General features: G+C 35.6%; 1 protein-coding gene across 3 annotated transcripts in view; it reads left to right on the top strand.

Annotated features, from left to right (window-relative positions):
* NRG4 (neuregulin 4) overlaps positions 1–16534 on the top strand; it is a 118998-nt gene extending 102464 nt beyond the window's left edge. For all 3 annotated transcript variants that reach the window (XM_069456981.1, XM_069456989.1, XM_069456975.1), the window contains 4 exons: positions 2842–2991; positions 6844–6923; positions 7143–7225; positions 15068–16534. In XM_069456981.1, coding sequence (XP_069313082.1) covers positions 2842–2991; positions 6844–6923; positions 7143–7159 — 247 coding nt within the window. In that variant the 3' untranslated portion in view covers positions 7160–7225; positions 15068–16534. The remainder of the gene's footprint in view (positions 1–2841; positions 2992–6843; positions 6924–7142; positions 7226–15067) is intronic.
* Positions 16535–16849: the final 315 nt, after the last annotated feature.

The following is a 16849-nucleotide window of genomic DNA, read 5'->3' as shown; positions in this document are numbered from 1 at the left end:
CCAGCATTAATCTTCAATTCCAGGCAAATGTGCATGACCTCTTAGTACGTGGTATTCACCTCATTAGGTGGCACAACTGTTTGCTACTTGGCAGTGTATGCAGAAGCGAGGTCCAGAAATCATTTAGCAAGAGCATTACTTACATAAAGACTGAAAGCTACTTAGTTCTGTGTAAATGCTGGTGCAACATTTAACCTACGTTTTGCTTCTACTAGTTCTGCCAGCTGCCTGTCTGTATCTACTTAACTCACCATTATTTATCTTTAAAGAAATTGATTAATCTATTTGCCTGAAATTTGGTATCTGCGTCATAACTGAGGCCATAACATTTTCATAAATGAGCTAGAGTTTTAAAAGTGGAATCCTTGAACACAGTCATTGGTAGGCAGTATTTACTTTTTTGTATGATAAATATTTAAAAAATTAAAATTTATTTTTAGGTTAACAATCCTGTATCTTAGTAACAATATAATATTTAAATTTGTCTTTGCCTTTCTCTAGATTCTGATTTGACTAGTTAAACAATAAGATTGCTTTTTCTTGACTTTGCTTAAAGTTATCATCAGGTTTTTCCTTTCCCACAAGAGCACATATTTGCTTTATCCCAGCTACAAGACAATAGAATTCCCTAGTGTTGGTTTCCTCTGTATGCCTTTTTCTGTTAGCTTAAATCTTGATCTGACCACTAAGCTTGTATTTACACCATTCCCTTGACTCCTTCTAACTCAAAGTATTTATTGTCCAAGTAAAACATTTACAGTTAGTCATATCAAGCTAGTTTGTCTTTTTTTCTTTGAAATTCAAACTTACCTAAACTTGAACAGCCTTAAGAAATCTGAGTAATGAGCTTATAGCTTTTTTAAAAGAAATCGTCCCTATCAAAAAGAATTATAATGTCCCATTTCAGGATAGGGTCTAGTTATTTTTTCTAGAATGGAAACTGAACCCCAGTTTTAACATTATTTCAAAACTTGAAACTTATTCTAAAACTATGGTGGGAATTTTCCTTGGCTAAAACTTTCCTTTAAAAACCTTTAACAGTCACAGATAATTGTTACTAAATTATAATTTAAAAAACAAAAATAGAGAAATTATAAAGGAGATTTATTTTATTTTTGTTAGTGATACTTTTGAAAATTAAATTTAGTCCCCTGTTGTGTTTTTTTACCGTGTGGAATGCTGTCCCTCTCCTTTACTTTATGGTGGCGTGTGAACTGTGATGGCAGTCTCTGTGTTGACTTTCAGGGGGCGGGGGAGTGTGTTTATTCCCCTTTGGAGAAGCAAGAGGTGGAGCTAGAAGGGAGAGAAACAAATTATTTTATTTTCATTTATTCTATTTTTTCCTTAGCTTATTTAACTGACTTACACTATGGAAAATTTGGTATTTTATATTTTGACTTTAGGTAATTGTGATTTTCCCAAAATATTTTTGCTTGCATTTCAGTTTGCCACTCCTAGCCTATCCTTACCTTTCTTTTCTATGTATCCTCAACCCCATCGTTACGGTAGTTTGAGAGAATCTGGACTGCTGCTTTGCCTAAGCTGACACCCAGTGGAAGCTATCGCCAGTCACACCACTGCCTCACACTGAGTAGAGCTTAAAGTGCACAAAGCGTCTTTCCTATGCTCATTTAACAAAAATTTATCCCTTGTGCTATATCTCAATGTTCTTTCCTCTTATTTTACAATGCTTTATTAGTCTATCACTGATTAGTAACAAAGCTAGTAATTAGTTCTAAACCTATAGCCTTATTTGTCTACAGTGAGAGAAACAGAGATAAAATTTCTAAATACCCACCTAATCTGGAAAGAGGTGAGGAGTATTTAGTAGAATCAAGCTTTCTATTTTTTGGTAAAATAGCTTAACATCAGATGGTTTGGTAAAACCAGCTTATATACACATACACATACTTTCTTACACAGAATTATTGCTAAGTGTCATCTTCTCCAAGTTTACTCCCTAAAGGTTCTTGGATTCCTTTATAAAAATTAGTTTATATTAAAATATTCTTTATTTTAAATGCAACAACAAAATAATGAAATTGATCTGGTGCCAAACAGTATCACTCTCGTTCATTTGTATCAATCCCTGTGTTTTATAATCCTTTGGATATACTAACAGGGAAAAAGGAACTGTCTGGCAATACCAAAGACAATGGTCTTTGTCATACAGTTTTAGAGAGCTAAAAATAATTGGCTTTAAAATATTTGGTTGGAAATTGGGAATATTAAAAAAATTCTAAAAAAAAAAAGTAGTAAGATAGGGAATAGAACTACCAGATATTAAAACATAAAGTAACAAAATTGAAGCAATGTGGTAAAGGCCCAAGATTAGATGTGTAGATTATTGAAAAACAGAAAGAAATGCTGTTACTTACATAAATTTGACATATGTTAAAGGAGTCACTGTTAAAAGTGGGTAAGGGAATGATTATTTAATAAATGGGGTTGGAATAACTAGCTAGCAGTTTTAAGAAAAAAAGCATTTAGATCCTCATGTATACCAGATACAACAAAAAATAAATTTTAAATGAATTTTAGTTAAGTATGGACAATTACATCACTGAAAATCTGGAAGATAAGATTGAATACTCTATAATTTCTCTAGAGTTTCTAGGCAATTAGAAAACTGGAAAAAGAAGATAGCAAAGATTACACTGAATTTGTTTCATTGTAACTGTAGTTCTGTTAGCGTTATAGGAAATGAAAGCATGTCTATTCCATGTTCACATTCTAAAAATTAGTCTTCTTTTCTCTTCATAACAGCTGGAAACCTTTTTCTTTCTAAATTAGCTAATAGAACATGGAATGCAATTCTTTATCTAAAATTTTATTCTATAGGTGCATTGAAAATTATACAGGAGCTCGTTGTGAAGAAGTTTTTCTCCCAAGCTCCAGCATCCAAACGAAAAGCAACCTGTTTGCAGCTTTCGTGGTGTTGGTTGTCCTTCTAGTAACACTTATCATTGGAGCCCTCTACTTCCTTTGCAGGTAACCGTAATAGAAACGTCCTTTGAAAAGAAAAAGGTAGTGCATGTAGTAGTTGTTCCACTAAATAATCAATATGCCCTTTAGTTCTAGATATTTTTTCCAGATACTGTCTTATGTTTAGAGTTATCTCTCAAATACAGTTTTTGTTATTAAATTAATATCATTTTTGAAAGGGTCTTAATAAGCAGTCTTAATTTGGTTTTTGTTACTGTCATCATTATTTACTTTGACTTCTCTAAAGTACTAACATAGACCCACACTCACTACAGTAATCATGCCAAAACACCTAAATTTGGGGGCTAGGTGTATTTAAAAGTAAAATTTGAATATGAAAGAAAAAAACAGGTATGCAATACTGTAAATGTTAAGTTTAAGACATATGGTTAATATCTAGGGTCAACTATTTAGTGCCTACCATGTGTTAGGCATTGTGCTAAAAAATACAATAATGAACAAATAGACGTGTTCCCTAACTTCATAGAGATTTAAATCAATTTGGAGAGATAAATAAGCAGGCAATTAATTTGGGGAGACTGGTAACTCAGAAAAGAAAAACTGACTTGCATGAAGCAACACTATACAATTAAGATTACTTTCATTCATTAGTTTTGTCTTCAATTTTTTAAAAAATTGTGAAAATATTTAATAAGTGAATGTGTGGAAAATGAAAGATCTCTGGTGTCTCTTCCTCTTCTTATGAGGACACCAGTCCTGTCACGTTAGGGCCCCACCCTATGACCACATTTTACCTTGATTACCTTCCCTAGAAGGGAGGTCTTCCTGTCTTCAAATGTAGGTGCATTGGAGGTTAGGGCTTCAACATAAGAATTTCGGGGGAACACAATTCAGTTCATAACAGACAGTATGTTTTAGTGTTTAAGTCAGTGTTCTCCAAAGAAACAGAACCAATAGGGTGTGGGTGTGTGTGTGTGTGTGTGTGTGTGTAGAGAGAGAGAAGGAGAGAGAGAAGAGAGATTTATTTTGAGGCGTTGGCACAAGCCATTCCAAGGCTGGCAAGTCCAAACTCTGCAAGGTGGGCCAGCAGGCTGGAGATCCAGGGAAAAGCTGCTGTTGCAGTTCAAGTCCAAGGGCATTCTGCTGGCAGAATTCCTTTTTTACTCAAGGGAGGTCAGTCTTTATCTGTTAAAGCCTTCAACTGATTGGATGAGGCTCGCCCACGCTGTGGAAGGCAATCTGCTTTACTCAAAGTCCACAGATTTAAATGTTAATCTCATCCAAAACACACCTTCACAGAAACATCAATAATAGTGTTTGGCCAAACATCTGGGCACCGTGGCCCAGCCAAGTTAACAAATAAAATGAACCATTATGTAATAAAAAAGAAAATTATGGGCCAATTTTATTCATTAGTCTAGATGTAAAAGATTAAAGATTAGTCAACCAAATCCAGAAAGGTATTAAAAAAAACAAATTGGTATTTTGAACTCACGAGTAAAACTCTGTGATGATCTTAGATTTATTCCAGGAATGCAAAGTTATTATAACACTAAAATATTAACTAATATATTTCATTCTATTTATAGATTAAAGGAGAAAAATCTTTTAACCTCCTCAATAAAGATACTTACAGCAAGCAGCATATGTGAATGGTTGGCATACAGCAGAGGTGGTACTGGAGAGCAGTGGGGAAATAGTGGGCTTTTCAATAAGTGGTGTTGGCATTAATGTGTATCCATATAGAAGAAAGGAAAATTGGATCTTTGCTTCAAAACTCAAAATCCAGTTCAGGAAGATTAAAGACCTAAATATGAAAGCTCGCAGAAGAACATGTAAAGAATGTCTTTGTGCCCTTGGGGGGTAGGGATAGATTTTTGAAACAAGAATCAAGAGGCACAGGTCACAAAAGACGTGGCTGATAAATCTGTATTAAAATTGAAAACTTCTAGTTATCAAAAGACACCATTAGAAAAAGAAAAAAGCCAAGCTACAAACTGGAGGTAGATGTTTGTAACACATGAAAATAGACTTACGGATATTTATGTCTTGAATATATTAACTCCTATACATCATTAAGAAAAAGGTAGACATATATGGGAAAAATAGTTTATAGAAGATGAAAGCTCCAGCAAATATATATATGAAAAGACACTCAACCTTATTAGTCAGAGAAATGCAAATTAAACCTACTATGAGATACCATTATCTCACCCATGAGATTGGGAAAAACTTTTTTAAAAAACAACCAGACAATATAAAATATTTTGAGACTTTAGAATCTGAAACAGTTTTGACCACTTTTGAAGCAGTTTGCAAATACCTTGTGAAGCTGAACGAGTACATGCTCTACACGCCAGTAATTTCACTTCTGGGTATATACCTTACAGAACCTCTCACAAATGTGTACCAGGAGTTTATACTAGAACTGGTCATAATAGCAAAAAATTAGAAATTACCCAAGTACCTAATAAACAGTAAAACAGACAAATAAGTTATGGCATGTTTATATCAAAGAATAATACATAAGAGCAGAAATGAACTACAGCTACATACATCAACCTGGATGAATCTTAGAATCATAATTGAGTGAAAGAAGCAAGTCACAGAAGAAAACGTAATAGCACAATTCAATTCATATAAAGTCTAAAACTAGGTAAAACTAAATAATGTATTGTTTAGGGTCCATATATAAGTGGTTAGCACAAAATGTAGGATAGCAGTTACCTCTGGTGGGAAGAAGAGGGAAAAAATTAGAGAAGGCACATTTCTGGGAAATGTTAATGGCCTATTTTTAATCCTGTGCTGGGTGCATAGGTGTTTATTGCTGATTTCTAAACTGTACATATTCTTATCCACTCTTTTTGTATGTATGCTTTAACATTTTCATTTTAAGATGTTTGGAAAATGGGTATCAATTTAATCAATGAGAAAATAGCATCCTTAACATGCTTATAAAATAACATCCTTGAATAATGTTCAGATAGGGTTGCAATGTGTTTGAAATCATACATTTTTCATTTTTTGAAGAACAAGCAAAGCAGATATATGAGCAGAGGTATGTCATAGTGTCGAGAGCGGAATTAATTTGAAAAATAACACGAGCAGCTATTGCTTATGGAATCTAGACGTAAGATTTAGGTTGTTATATATGGACCATGTGAAATGTATTTGTCTCTTGGAAATGTGGTGCTTTCAAGAATGAAACTGTTGATTGTAATAGTTTTGGTCTATTCATGGTTGAAATTGCTTTAAACTGAGGGCCTTTTGAACATTAATTACTAATGCCATCTTTGAATAGGGGCCAGGATGGTACCCCACTAATGCTAAAATCTGAGGTAGAATCAGTAGTTTCAGGAGCAACTGTACATTCTAAAATCTTTAAAGTCGTTTTTTAAAAATATGTCATGATCACATAAATTATAACCTGTATTAATTGATCAGATGATCCAAAAAACTGAGGGACTGAGACCTTAAAAATGCCCAAAGTGATGTTTTAAAATGCCATTAATAGTTGACTAAAGCCACTCCATGTCACATAGGGGTCCCTACTAAAAATGGAAATTAACCTCTTCAGAAAGAGCACTTGATGTTTAAGGGGGATCTTAAATAAATAAAGCACAAAAAAATTGCACTAAGGTATAGCAGCTTTGCTGTCTTAAAGGAGAAAGACTAGGTGGTATCATCAGCATCTGAAGTCCCCACAGATGACCCACCTGCACTGAGGGATTTGTTAAATAATGAGACGCAATTTTAAAGCATCCCTGACAATTTCAGGTAATTGTGGAGAGAAAATTAACTTGTAAATATTCAAGTGTAAACTTTCTTTCTAGCTCTTCTGACATACTTTCCTATTACCCATTTTTCTATTTTTGTGTTTCTCTTATTTGTTGTCAGGAAGGGCCACCTTCAGAGAGCCAGTTCCGTCCAGTATGATATCAACCTGGTAGAGACAAGCCATACCAGTGCCTACCACAGTGAGTAAAGTCACAATGAAATGCTTACCTTCAAGCCCTAGATGAGACTGTTGTTGTAAAAGGTAGGGATTTAGATTTGGATCTATCCTCAACTCTTCATATCACAGACAGAAGAAGCAGGTTTAAATATGTGAATAAGAGAGATGTGTAGGTGGGTGTGTGTATTTAAAAAAAAATCACAATGGAGAAAACATCTCAGTTCTTAATTATTTTCCATAGGTCATGGAGAACATTGAAGAAACGTCAGAGTGAACCAAATCACTGCTTTTATTTTACAAAGGCAGAAAATGAAACAACATAAGGTAAGAGCAATTAAAAGTTAACCCTTCATTTCCTAAATAGTTGTCATATCACAAAACAGTCTGCTCTGCTGCAAGATATATGTGCTTCTGTGAGGTACATCAGCTCACATGCAATTGGTAAATAGGGGAATGATATCAGTATAATGTGGAAGTCACATTGGTTCAAAATGATTTTTCCCAGCAAGCTAATGAAGCAATCAGGGACAAATGTTCTTAGAACTAGAGAGAAGGAATAGATGAAGAACTTATGAAAAAGAAGATAAAAATCCTTTGAGTGCAAGGAGTGGCTGGTTTAGAGGATTCATAAACCACCTCACTTTTTGCTATGTTAAGGTATCTGAGAAGCTGCAAGTACAGAGGAAAAGCTGTGAAGATGTTTCACCTGGCAATTAGGAAAAAGCACTGACTGATGAAGAAGGATACCTCTGCATCGTATTTTTAGTATTGACAAAAATGGTTTCTATTAGAAGGGATTGATTTTAAGGATCTGTATTTCACAGGAAGAAACACAAATTTGAAAGTTTAAGACTGCAAAAGATGGACTAATTCTCCGTGCAAATGCCAGTGGAAATTTTGGTTTTTGCTATTACTACACAGGTTACAAAGTTCCAAACCTGTTTTCTTCGTAAAGCCTATAATTTCTAGTGCATGATTTTGTAGAATGGGAAGTTTTAATCTTTTCAGGTGCAAATTAAGAATTGGTTAGGGCCGGGCGCGGTGGCTCACGCCTGTAATCCTAGCACTCTGGGAGGCCGAGGTGGGCGGATCGTTTGAGCTCAGGAGTTCGAGACCAGCCTGAGCAAGAGCGAGACCCCATCTCTACCAAAAATAGAAAGAAATTATATGGACAGCTAAAAAATATATAGAAAACATTAGCCGGGCATGGTGGCGCATGCCTGTAGTCCCAGCTACTCGGGAGGCTGAGACAGGAGGATCGCTTGAGCTCAGGAGTTTGAGGTTGCTGTGAGCTAGGCTGACGCCACGGCACTCACTCTAGCCTGGGCAACAGAGTGAGACTCTGTCTCAAAAAAAAAAAAAAAAAAAAAAAAAAGAATTGGTTAGGTCAGAACAATTTAATTTCTCCTTTTTTTTCCCCCCTAAGTTACATGGAAAAAAAAGAACAAGTAAAGGGAAAAAAGCAATAGTGACTTTAAGGAAGTATGGAAATAAAGTCTTGGAGCAGTGTGGAAGAGTGGAAAGGTCTGGGGGCTGGCAAATGGTCAGGCAGAAGAGCAAGCACTGGCTGAATTTAACAGCCCATCTCTGACCCATGTCCTCCTCAAGACTGGCGTGCAAATTGGCTTTTCTGCACAGCCTGGTCCAGTGTAGGCATTGTGAATTGAATCTGTCACTAGTGTCATTGATTCATTCACCCGTCATTCACTTATTCAACAAATATATATGAGCATGAGACACTGAGATAGAGTACATAAAATGAAAATTATTTTTAATTAATTTTAAATAATTATTTTATTTGAAATTAAAATTAATTCTTTATTCTTCAAAAAGTTTTAGATTTACAGAAAAACTGAGCAGATAATACTGAGTTCCTATATGCTCCCCTCCCCCATCCAGTTCCTCTATTAAACATCTTACAACTAGTGCGATATGTTTAATTAATGAACCAATACCGACACATTCTTATTTGCTAAAGTCTGTAGTTTACATTAAGTTCCTCTTTTTGTTGTACAGTTTTATGGGTTTTGACATTTCTTGTAATCCTAGTATTTACTACTCCTTCTCTCCCAGTGAACTTCTGGCAAACACTAATGTCCCTACTGTCTCTCTAACTTTGCTTTTTCCAGAATGTCATATACTTGGAATTACATAGTACATAGCATTTCAGACTGGCTTCTTTTACTTAGTGATACACATTTAAGATTCTTCTATGTCTTGTGGCTTGATAGCTCTTTAAAAAAAAAATAGCTAGGCCATATATTTTTCTTTTTAGTGGTCTAAAAATTTTATTGTGGTAAAATATAAATAGGATTTAAATTTTAACCATTTGGAACTATATGGTTTAGTGGCATTAAGCACATTCACAGTGCGTGGCAACCATCCCCACGATGCATCTCCAGAACTTTTCCATGACCCCACACTAAATCTCTGTACCCCTTAAACAATAAATCCCCATTCACTCCTGCCCCCAACCCCTGACAGAAAGTATCCATTGTCCTACTTTGTCTCTATAAATTTCACTATTCTAGGTACCTCATATAAATGGAATCACACAGTATTTGTCCTTTTGTGATTTATTTCACTTAACATAATGTCTTAAAGGTTCATCCATGTATCCTGTATCAGAATTTCATTCCTTTTTATGTCTGAGTAATATTCCCTTGTTACAGATATACCACATTTTGTCTATCCAGTCATCTGTTGATGGATATTTGGGTTGTTTCCAACTTTCAACTACTGTGAATAATCCTGCTATGAACACCGGTATACAAATCTACCCTCAAGCCCCTACTTTGAGTTATTTTGTATATATACCCAGAACTGGAATTGCTAATCAAATGGTAATTCTATATTTAATTTGAAAATTGCCATACCATTTTCTACAGCATCTGCACCACTTTATATTTCCACCAGCAATGAACAAGAGTTTCAGTTTCTTCACTTCCTTGCCAACACTTATTTTCTGTTTTTGCTTTTTTTTTTTTTTTTTAATAATAGCCATCCCAATAGGTATGAAGTGGTATCTCATTGTGGTTTTGATGTGCATTTCCCCATTGTTTAGGGAATCCCTGTTGTTTCTGGACCATCTTTTCATCACCTTTTCATGTGCTCATTGTCCATCTGTGTATCTTCTTTAGAGACCTGTCTATTCAAGTCCTTTGCCACTTCTTAATCAGGTTTTTTGGTTGTTGCATTTTAGGTGTTTTGTATGTATTCTAGATATTAAATCCTTATATGTATGAATTGCAAATACTTTCTGCCATGTTGTGGACTGCCTTTTTACTGTTGATAGTGTCCTTTGATGCACAAGATTTTAAAATTTTGATGAAGTCTAGTTTGTCTCTTTTTTCCTTTTGCCTATGAATTTGGTTTCAAATCCAAGAAAGCATTGCCACATCCCACATCCTGAAGCTTTCCCCATTTTCTTCTAAGAGTTGTTTCTGCTCTTACATTTAGGTCGTTGATCCATTTTGAGTTAATTTTTGCATGCTTGGGTAAGGTTCCAACTTCATCCTTTAGCATGTGGCTACCCAGTTTTCCCACCACCATTTGTTGAAACAACCCCGTCTTTTTCGCATCAAATGGTCTTGGCATCTTTCTCAAAAATCATTTAACTATATATGAGAGGGTTTATTTCTAGGCTTTCTATTCTATTCCATTGGTCTGTATGTCTGACTTTATGCCAGAATCACACTTTTTTTTATTACTATAGTTTTGTAATAAGTTTCGAAATCAGCAAGTGTGAGTCCTCCAGCTTTTTCTTTTTTAAGATCAATTTGACTATCTGGGGTCCCTTGAGATTCCATATAAACTTTAGGATGGGGTTTTTTTTTCTGCCAAAAAAAAAAAAAAAGTCATTGGGGTTTTGATAGGGTTGCATCGAATCTGTAAATCCCTTTGGGTAGTAGTATTGACATCTTAACAATATTCAATCTTCCAATCCATGAACACAGGATGTGTTTCCATTTATTTATGTCATCTTTAATTTCTTTCAGCAAGTTTTATAGTTTTCATTGTACAAGTCATTCACTTCCTTTTGTTAACTACTAGGTATTTTATTCTTTTTGATGCTACTGTAAATGAAATTGTTCTTGTAATTTTCCTTTCAGATCGTTCACTGTTAATGTATAGAATGCAACTGATTTTTATGTGCTGACTTTGAATCCTGTTACGTTGCCGAATTCATATATTAGCTCTTTTTTTTGTGGAATCTTTAGCGCTTTCTACATGTAAGATCATATCATCTGTGAATGAAGATACTTTTACTTCATACTTTCCAACTTGGATGCCTTTTATTTCTTTTCCTTGACCAATTGCTCAGGCTAGAACTTCCAGTACCATGTTGAATAGAAGCGGTGTAAGTAGGCATCCTTGTCTTGACCTTAGAGGACAAGTTTTCAGTCTTTCACCATTGAGTATGATGTCCACTGTGGGATTTTCATATATGGCTTTTACTATGTTGACAGTTTCCTTCTATTCATTTGTTGTTTTTAATCACGAGAGGATGTTGAATTCTGTCAAATGCTTTTTCTGTATCAATTGAGATGATCATGTGGTTTTTCTCCTTCATTCTCCTAATGTGGTGTATTGATTGGTTTTTGTATGTTGAACAGTCCTTGCAGTCCAGGAATTAATTCCACTTGGTCATGGTAAAATCCTTTTAATAATGCTGCTGAATTCAATTTGCTAGTATTTTGTGAGGATTGTTGAGTCAATGTTCATGAGAAATATTGGTCTGTAGTGTTTTTTGTTTTGTTTTGTTTTCCCTTGTATCTTTGTCTGGCTTGGGTGTCTTAGCCTCTCAGAATGAGTTAGGAAGTGTTCCTCCTCTTCAACTTTTGGGAAAAGTTTGAGAAAGACTGGTTTTATTTCTTAATTGCATGGTAGAATTCACAAGTGAAGCCATCAGGTCCAAGGCTCTTCTTTTTCAGGAGAATTTTGATTACTAATTCAATCTCCTTACTAGTTATAGGTCTATTAGGTTTGGCCTTTCTAGGAATTTGTTCGTTTCATCTAAGTTGTACAATTTGTTGGTGTACAATAGTTCATAGTACTCTTATAACCCTTTTCATTTTTGTAGAATCAGTGTACTCCCCATTTTCACTTATGTTAGCAATTTGAGTCTTTTTTTTTTTCTTAGTCCATCTAGGGATAGGTTTTTCAATTTTTTGATCTTTTTAAAAAACTTGTGGTTCCATTGATTTTCTCTAATCTTCTATTAATTTCTTTTATCTCTGCTCTAATGTTATTTCCTTCCTTCTGCTACTTTTAAGTTTAGTTCTCTTTTTTTCCTCACTCCTTAAGTTTTAAAGTTAGGTTACTGTTTTGAGATCTTTTTTGTTTTTTAATGTAAGCACTCATGGCTATAAATTTCCACCTTAGCAATGCTTTTGCTGCATCCCATAAATTTTGGTGTCTTGAGTTTGTGTTTTTATTCATCTGTTTAATTTCGCTGTGATTTCTCTTTTGACCCATTAGTTGTTTCAGAATGTGTTCCTTAATTTCCAGATTTGTGAGTTTTCATTTCCTTTTGTTACTGATTTCTAACTACATCCTGTCGTGGCCTGAGAATATACTTTATATCTTCTTTACCTTGTGTGTGATATATATCTTTTTAAATAACTATTGAAACTTGAATTTCTGTCCTTTCTGCTTTCAGTTGTCCTGTCTCAAGTTTGCTGATCCTTTCCCCACCCTGCTCAAATTTGCTGTGTTTTAGAACCCCTACAGTGAAAATTTCATTTGTTATTGTATTTTTCTTTTCCTGACTTCTTTGGTTTCTTTTTTGTAATTCTTATCTCTTTGTTGATATTCTGATTTTGTTAATTTATCATTTCCTGATTTCTTTGTTCATTTCTTCCTTTAGCCCTTTAAGCACATTTAACACATGAACTGCCATGTGAGTTGTATTTAACTCACACCAGTTTTGAGCCCGGGGCCTCCTGCAGCGTATGTAACTCACACATCTCTTCACGCTGGGAGCTGCGAGAACTATTTTTCAAGTTGCGTATAACTCATGCACAGAAACAATAAAAAATAACAAATTTTTCATTAAATTAGAAAGGACTGTTTTGTTTTCAAAGTTTTTATTCTATTTTTGAAATAAAACACCATGGCCCCAAGGGAAAGAAATTTTTTTTTCTAGTGTGGTAGTCAGTGTGTTAAGACAGTTATCTTAGTCTTTGTCCAGTGAGCTTAATGTCTGGGCCTCTTTAGGGACAATGTCAATTAATTTTGATCCTTTGGGCTTTCCCTGTTCCTTTGCATTGCTCGTGGTTTTTTTCCTTGAAATCTGGGCATTTCACTATAATAATATGGTAACTCTAGGTAGCAGATTCTCGCCTTTCCCAGGGTTTTCCACTTGGTTTATTTTTGTTAAAGGCTATCATCCCTTTGCTTTGAGACTTTTCCAAACTATTTTTACAAAGGACTACGTTTTTGTGTGCGATCATTTAAGTCTCTGTTCTTTTTATCTCATTTTCAGCTATTTTGACAGAAATTCCCTTGAATGCCAGGAGCTCTCCCAGTTTTTTCAGGTTGGCTTTGTGCTAGGGTAATCCTCCAATTCTTAGGCTTGCGCCGATCTTAGCAACCGTACTAAGGTGACAGCTTAGGTCCTAGAACTTTTCTGAGTGTCTCCCCTGGGCATGTGTGTGACATTTTATATCTCCCTTGTATGTATGACTGCTTTTGAATGTCCAATTTCCCAAGTCTTACCCCAGCTCCTCCTCTGGGTCTTAGCTGCTCTATTTTATGTCTCCACCCATAACCTCTTCCACAGGCATCTGTGAGTCCCTGCAGCTTTCACAGGAAGTAGCCACCCTTCCAGTTAGGCGAAACAAAGATGAGCACCTGTGTCAGTCCTTCAGGCATCCCCAGACAGATTAGAAAAAACATACACAATAATTTGCAAATAAGGTCTATTCTGCTTCCTCCAGTTCAAGGGAGGGACCTGGGAACTGGCCTTTTGCTGCTTCAAGAACAAGATCTCCACTATGCCAGGGAGGGGTGGGGCAAGAGCCAGCAAAAAAAAAAAAAAAAAAAAAAAAAAATCACGAAACTTTCCTATTGTTTTAAAGATAGCTTTCCTTGACTGGGCGTTCCCTTGGTTGCGGTAAGCCTGTAACTGTTTTCTAGCGCTCTCACAAAGCTGGTTCAGACAGCTGCTGCTGCTTATTTTCAGTGTTTCTGTGGGGGAACACGAGCTTGGAGCTTCACAGTCCACCATTTTGCTGGTAGCACTCAGGTCAAATTATGTTTTATTCCTGTCTGTAATTCTAGTATTATGACAAGACCTTGAGTAGAGTATGTTTATTAACTATGTGGTGTTTGATTTTTGGTTAGTCAGAATTACAAAAATGTTAAGACAGTGGTCTCAAAATTCTTCTCAATCTGCTTGTTTGCATTTACCATCAATGTTAATGAATATATTTTCTTTCAATTTTTTCTAAATTAATGAATCTTGGCTTTTTTTTTTTTCCTGGCTATGACGACAGTCACTAAGAACAAAAACTTTTATAAAATCTGCTTAAGAAATGAAAGTGTAGCCAGGCATAGTGGCTTATGCCTATAATCCCAGCACTTTTGGAGGTGAAAGCAGGAGGATCACTTGAGCCCAGGAGTTTGAGACCAGCCTGGGCAGCACAACAAGACCCTGTCTCTACAAAAACTGAGAAAAATTAGCCAGATGTGGTGGTGTGCCCTTGTAGTCCTAGCTATGTGGGAGGCTGAGGCAGGATTGCTTGAGCCCAGGAGTTTGAGGCTGCAGTGAGCTATGATTCTGGCCTAGGCAACAGAATGAAACCTCATCTCTTAAAAAAAAAAAAAAAAGTGCTCCATACACTCAGTACCAAAACATTAAATGACATCTATTGGCTTTTGCCAACGTTTTCTACACATTGTAGTAGTATAATGTCTTGTAGCCTGTCTTCAGTTGTGGCACAAGGTAGAAGTGAAATATATAAAACAAAAATAACATGTTTTGCACATATTTGACTATTCTGCCCTGTATAGGGCCAATATTAAAATAACTTTCTGGTAACCACATTCTTTACATAGTATAGGTGCTATTTTTGTTCATATAATGATATTAGTATAGGTGCTATTTTTGTTCATATAATGATATTATTTCTGATGCTTATTACATTTTCTTTATTATTTTAGGATTTTCATTAAGCCAACTCACCCAGTTTCTACAACTGAAAATCAAGGCAATCATCTAAAAATCTCATGATTTCTCATCCAGAGTATTTGGAGTCTTCCATTCCCATTAAAACTGAATTTATGGTAGTCCAAACCTGGGCCAGACTGTGTATGTATAAAATGACAAAAGCACATTTATTTTTTTCTTGAACATTTCTGTAGATTACATAGAAAGTTCTCAGATTTGTAAAAGTTTATTTCTATTGTATAATAATTCTTTGCACGTTCACTCTGTTAAATTTGCAATATAAATCAGTGACAATCTGCTATCTGGCCACCTACATTGAGATATCCAGGTTTAAGCAAAATCAAGAGAACTGTAGTGAGGCAGCTTACCGGACCCCCGTTCCATCACCCTGCAGGGCGTATCTATCCCAGGTCTGAGATCCAGCGCCCACCTTCCCTCTCCTTAAGATGTCCACTGGCTGGTAGGGGCTTTCATTCTGCCTGGACTGAAGGGAATGGAAGCATATTCCTTGACGGAGCCTTTGACAAAGCAAACTGTAGGCCCAGAAATGATTTTGCTTTGAAAATCAGTGTTTTTGAATGTCTTGATTAATAAACCATTCTGTAATCTAGTCTTCACTTGAGAGAAGGCCAGCAACTCAGTACTTACACTAAGGGTACCCCTTTACTTCTCTTTTTGTGCTTGCCTCGATTTTTTTCATGTGATCATTTTTTGTTTGTTTGTTTCATAAAGGACCACAATGGTTGTCATCTCTAGGAATTTAGTTTGTTTTTGGCTGAAACAATAATTATTCCTTTAATGCTTGCTTTTTTTTAAGACAGACCTTTCAAAATTGTAATAAATTAGTTATTGAGCTTTAACTTTGGTTAAATTACTATTCTCCTTCCACATAACCTAGAGGCCTAAGGCAGGGAGGATGATTTTCATTAGTACTATTGTTGTTTCTATTGGTCACTTCACCCCTTTCTACTGTGCACTAAGGTTGCAACCCGCCAGGCGCGGTGGCTCACGCCTATAATCCTAGCACTCTGGGAGGCCAAGGCAGGAGGATCGCTCAAGGTCAGGAGTTCGAAACCAGCCTGAGCAAGAGCAAGACTCCGTCTCTACTAAAAATAGAAAGAAATTATCTGGACAACTAAAAATATATAGAAAAAATTAGCTGGCCATGGTGGTGCATACCTGTAGTCCCAGCTACTCAAGGGGCTGAGGCAGTAGGATCACTTGAGCCCAGGAGTTGAGGTTGCTATGAGGTGGGCTGAGGCCACGGCACTCTAGCTCGGGCAACAGAGTGAGACTCTGTCTAAAAAAAAAAAAAGAGGTTGCAACCATGTAACCAAATGATTTTATTGTTCATAACAAGCTCCAAAGGCTCAACTGTAACAACAGCAAAGATTGCATGACATTCTCCTGCAGCAGACTCTCTTTTGAGAACTAACAAAGTATCTTATGTGAGTATTAGTTTGAAAAAGTAAAATAATACATTCAATTCTCAGGCTCATTTTGTTCATATTTTCAGTTTTAAAAATTGGTTTTCCTCTACTATTCAACCAACCAACTCTGGTTAATATCAGAGACAAAAAAAAATTATAGAATGTTTGTCTTAAATGCTATATGAGCACATTCAAGGACTAGAATTTTGAGGTACTGTCTACTTGATAATGCATACCAAAGTGAAATAACAGAAAAGTTAATAGCCAAGCAGCGATGACTAAATATAAATATTCACTGATAAAAAGTTCTGACAATCAGACTTTTCTATGGACTTTCCTCAGGAA

The sequence above is a fragment of the Eulemur rufifrons genome, chromosome 2 (genome assembly GCF_041146395.1).
Source record: "Eulemur rufifrons isolate Redbay chromosome 2, OSU_ERuf_1, whole genome shotgun sequence".
Classification (NCBI taxonomy): domain Eukaryota; kingdom Metazoa; phylum Chordata; class Mammalia; order Primates; family Lemuridae; genus Eulemur; species Eulemur rufifrons.
The sequence above is the reverse complement of the archived record's forward strand: the minus strand, read 5'-3'. Positions and strand labels throughout refer to the sequence as shown.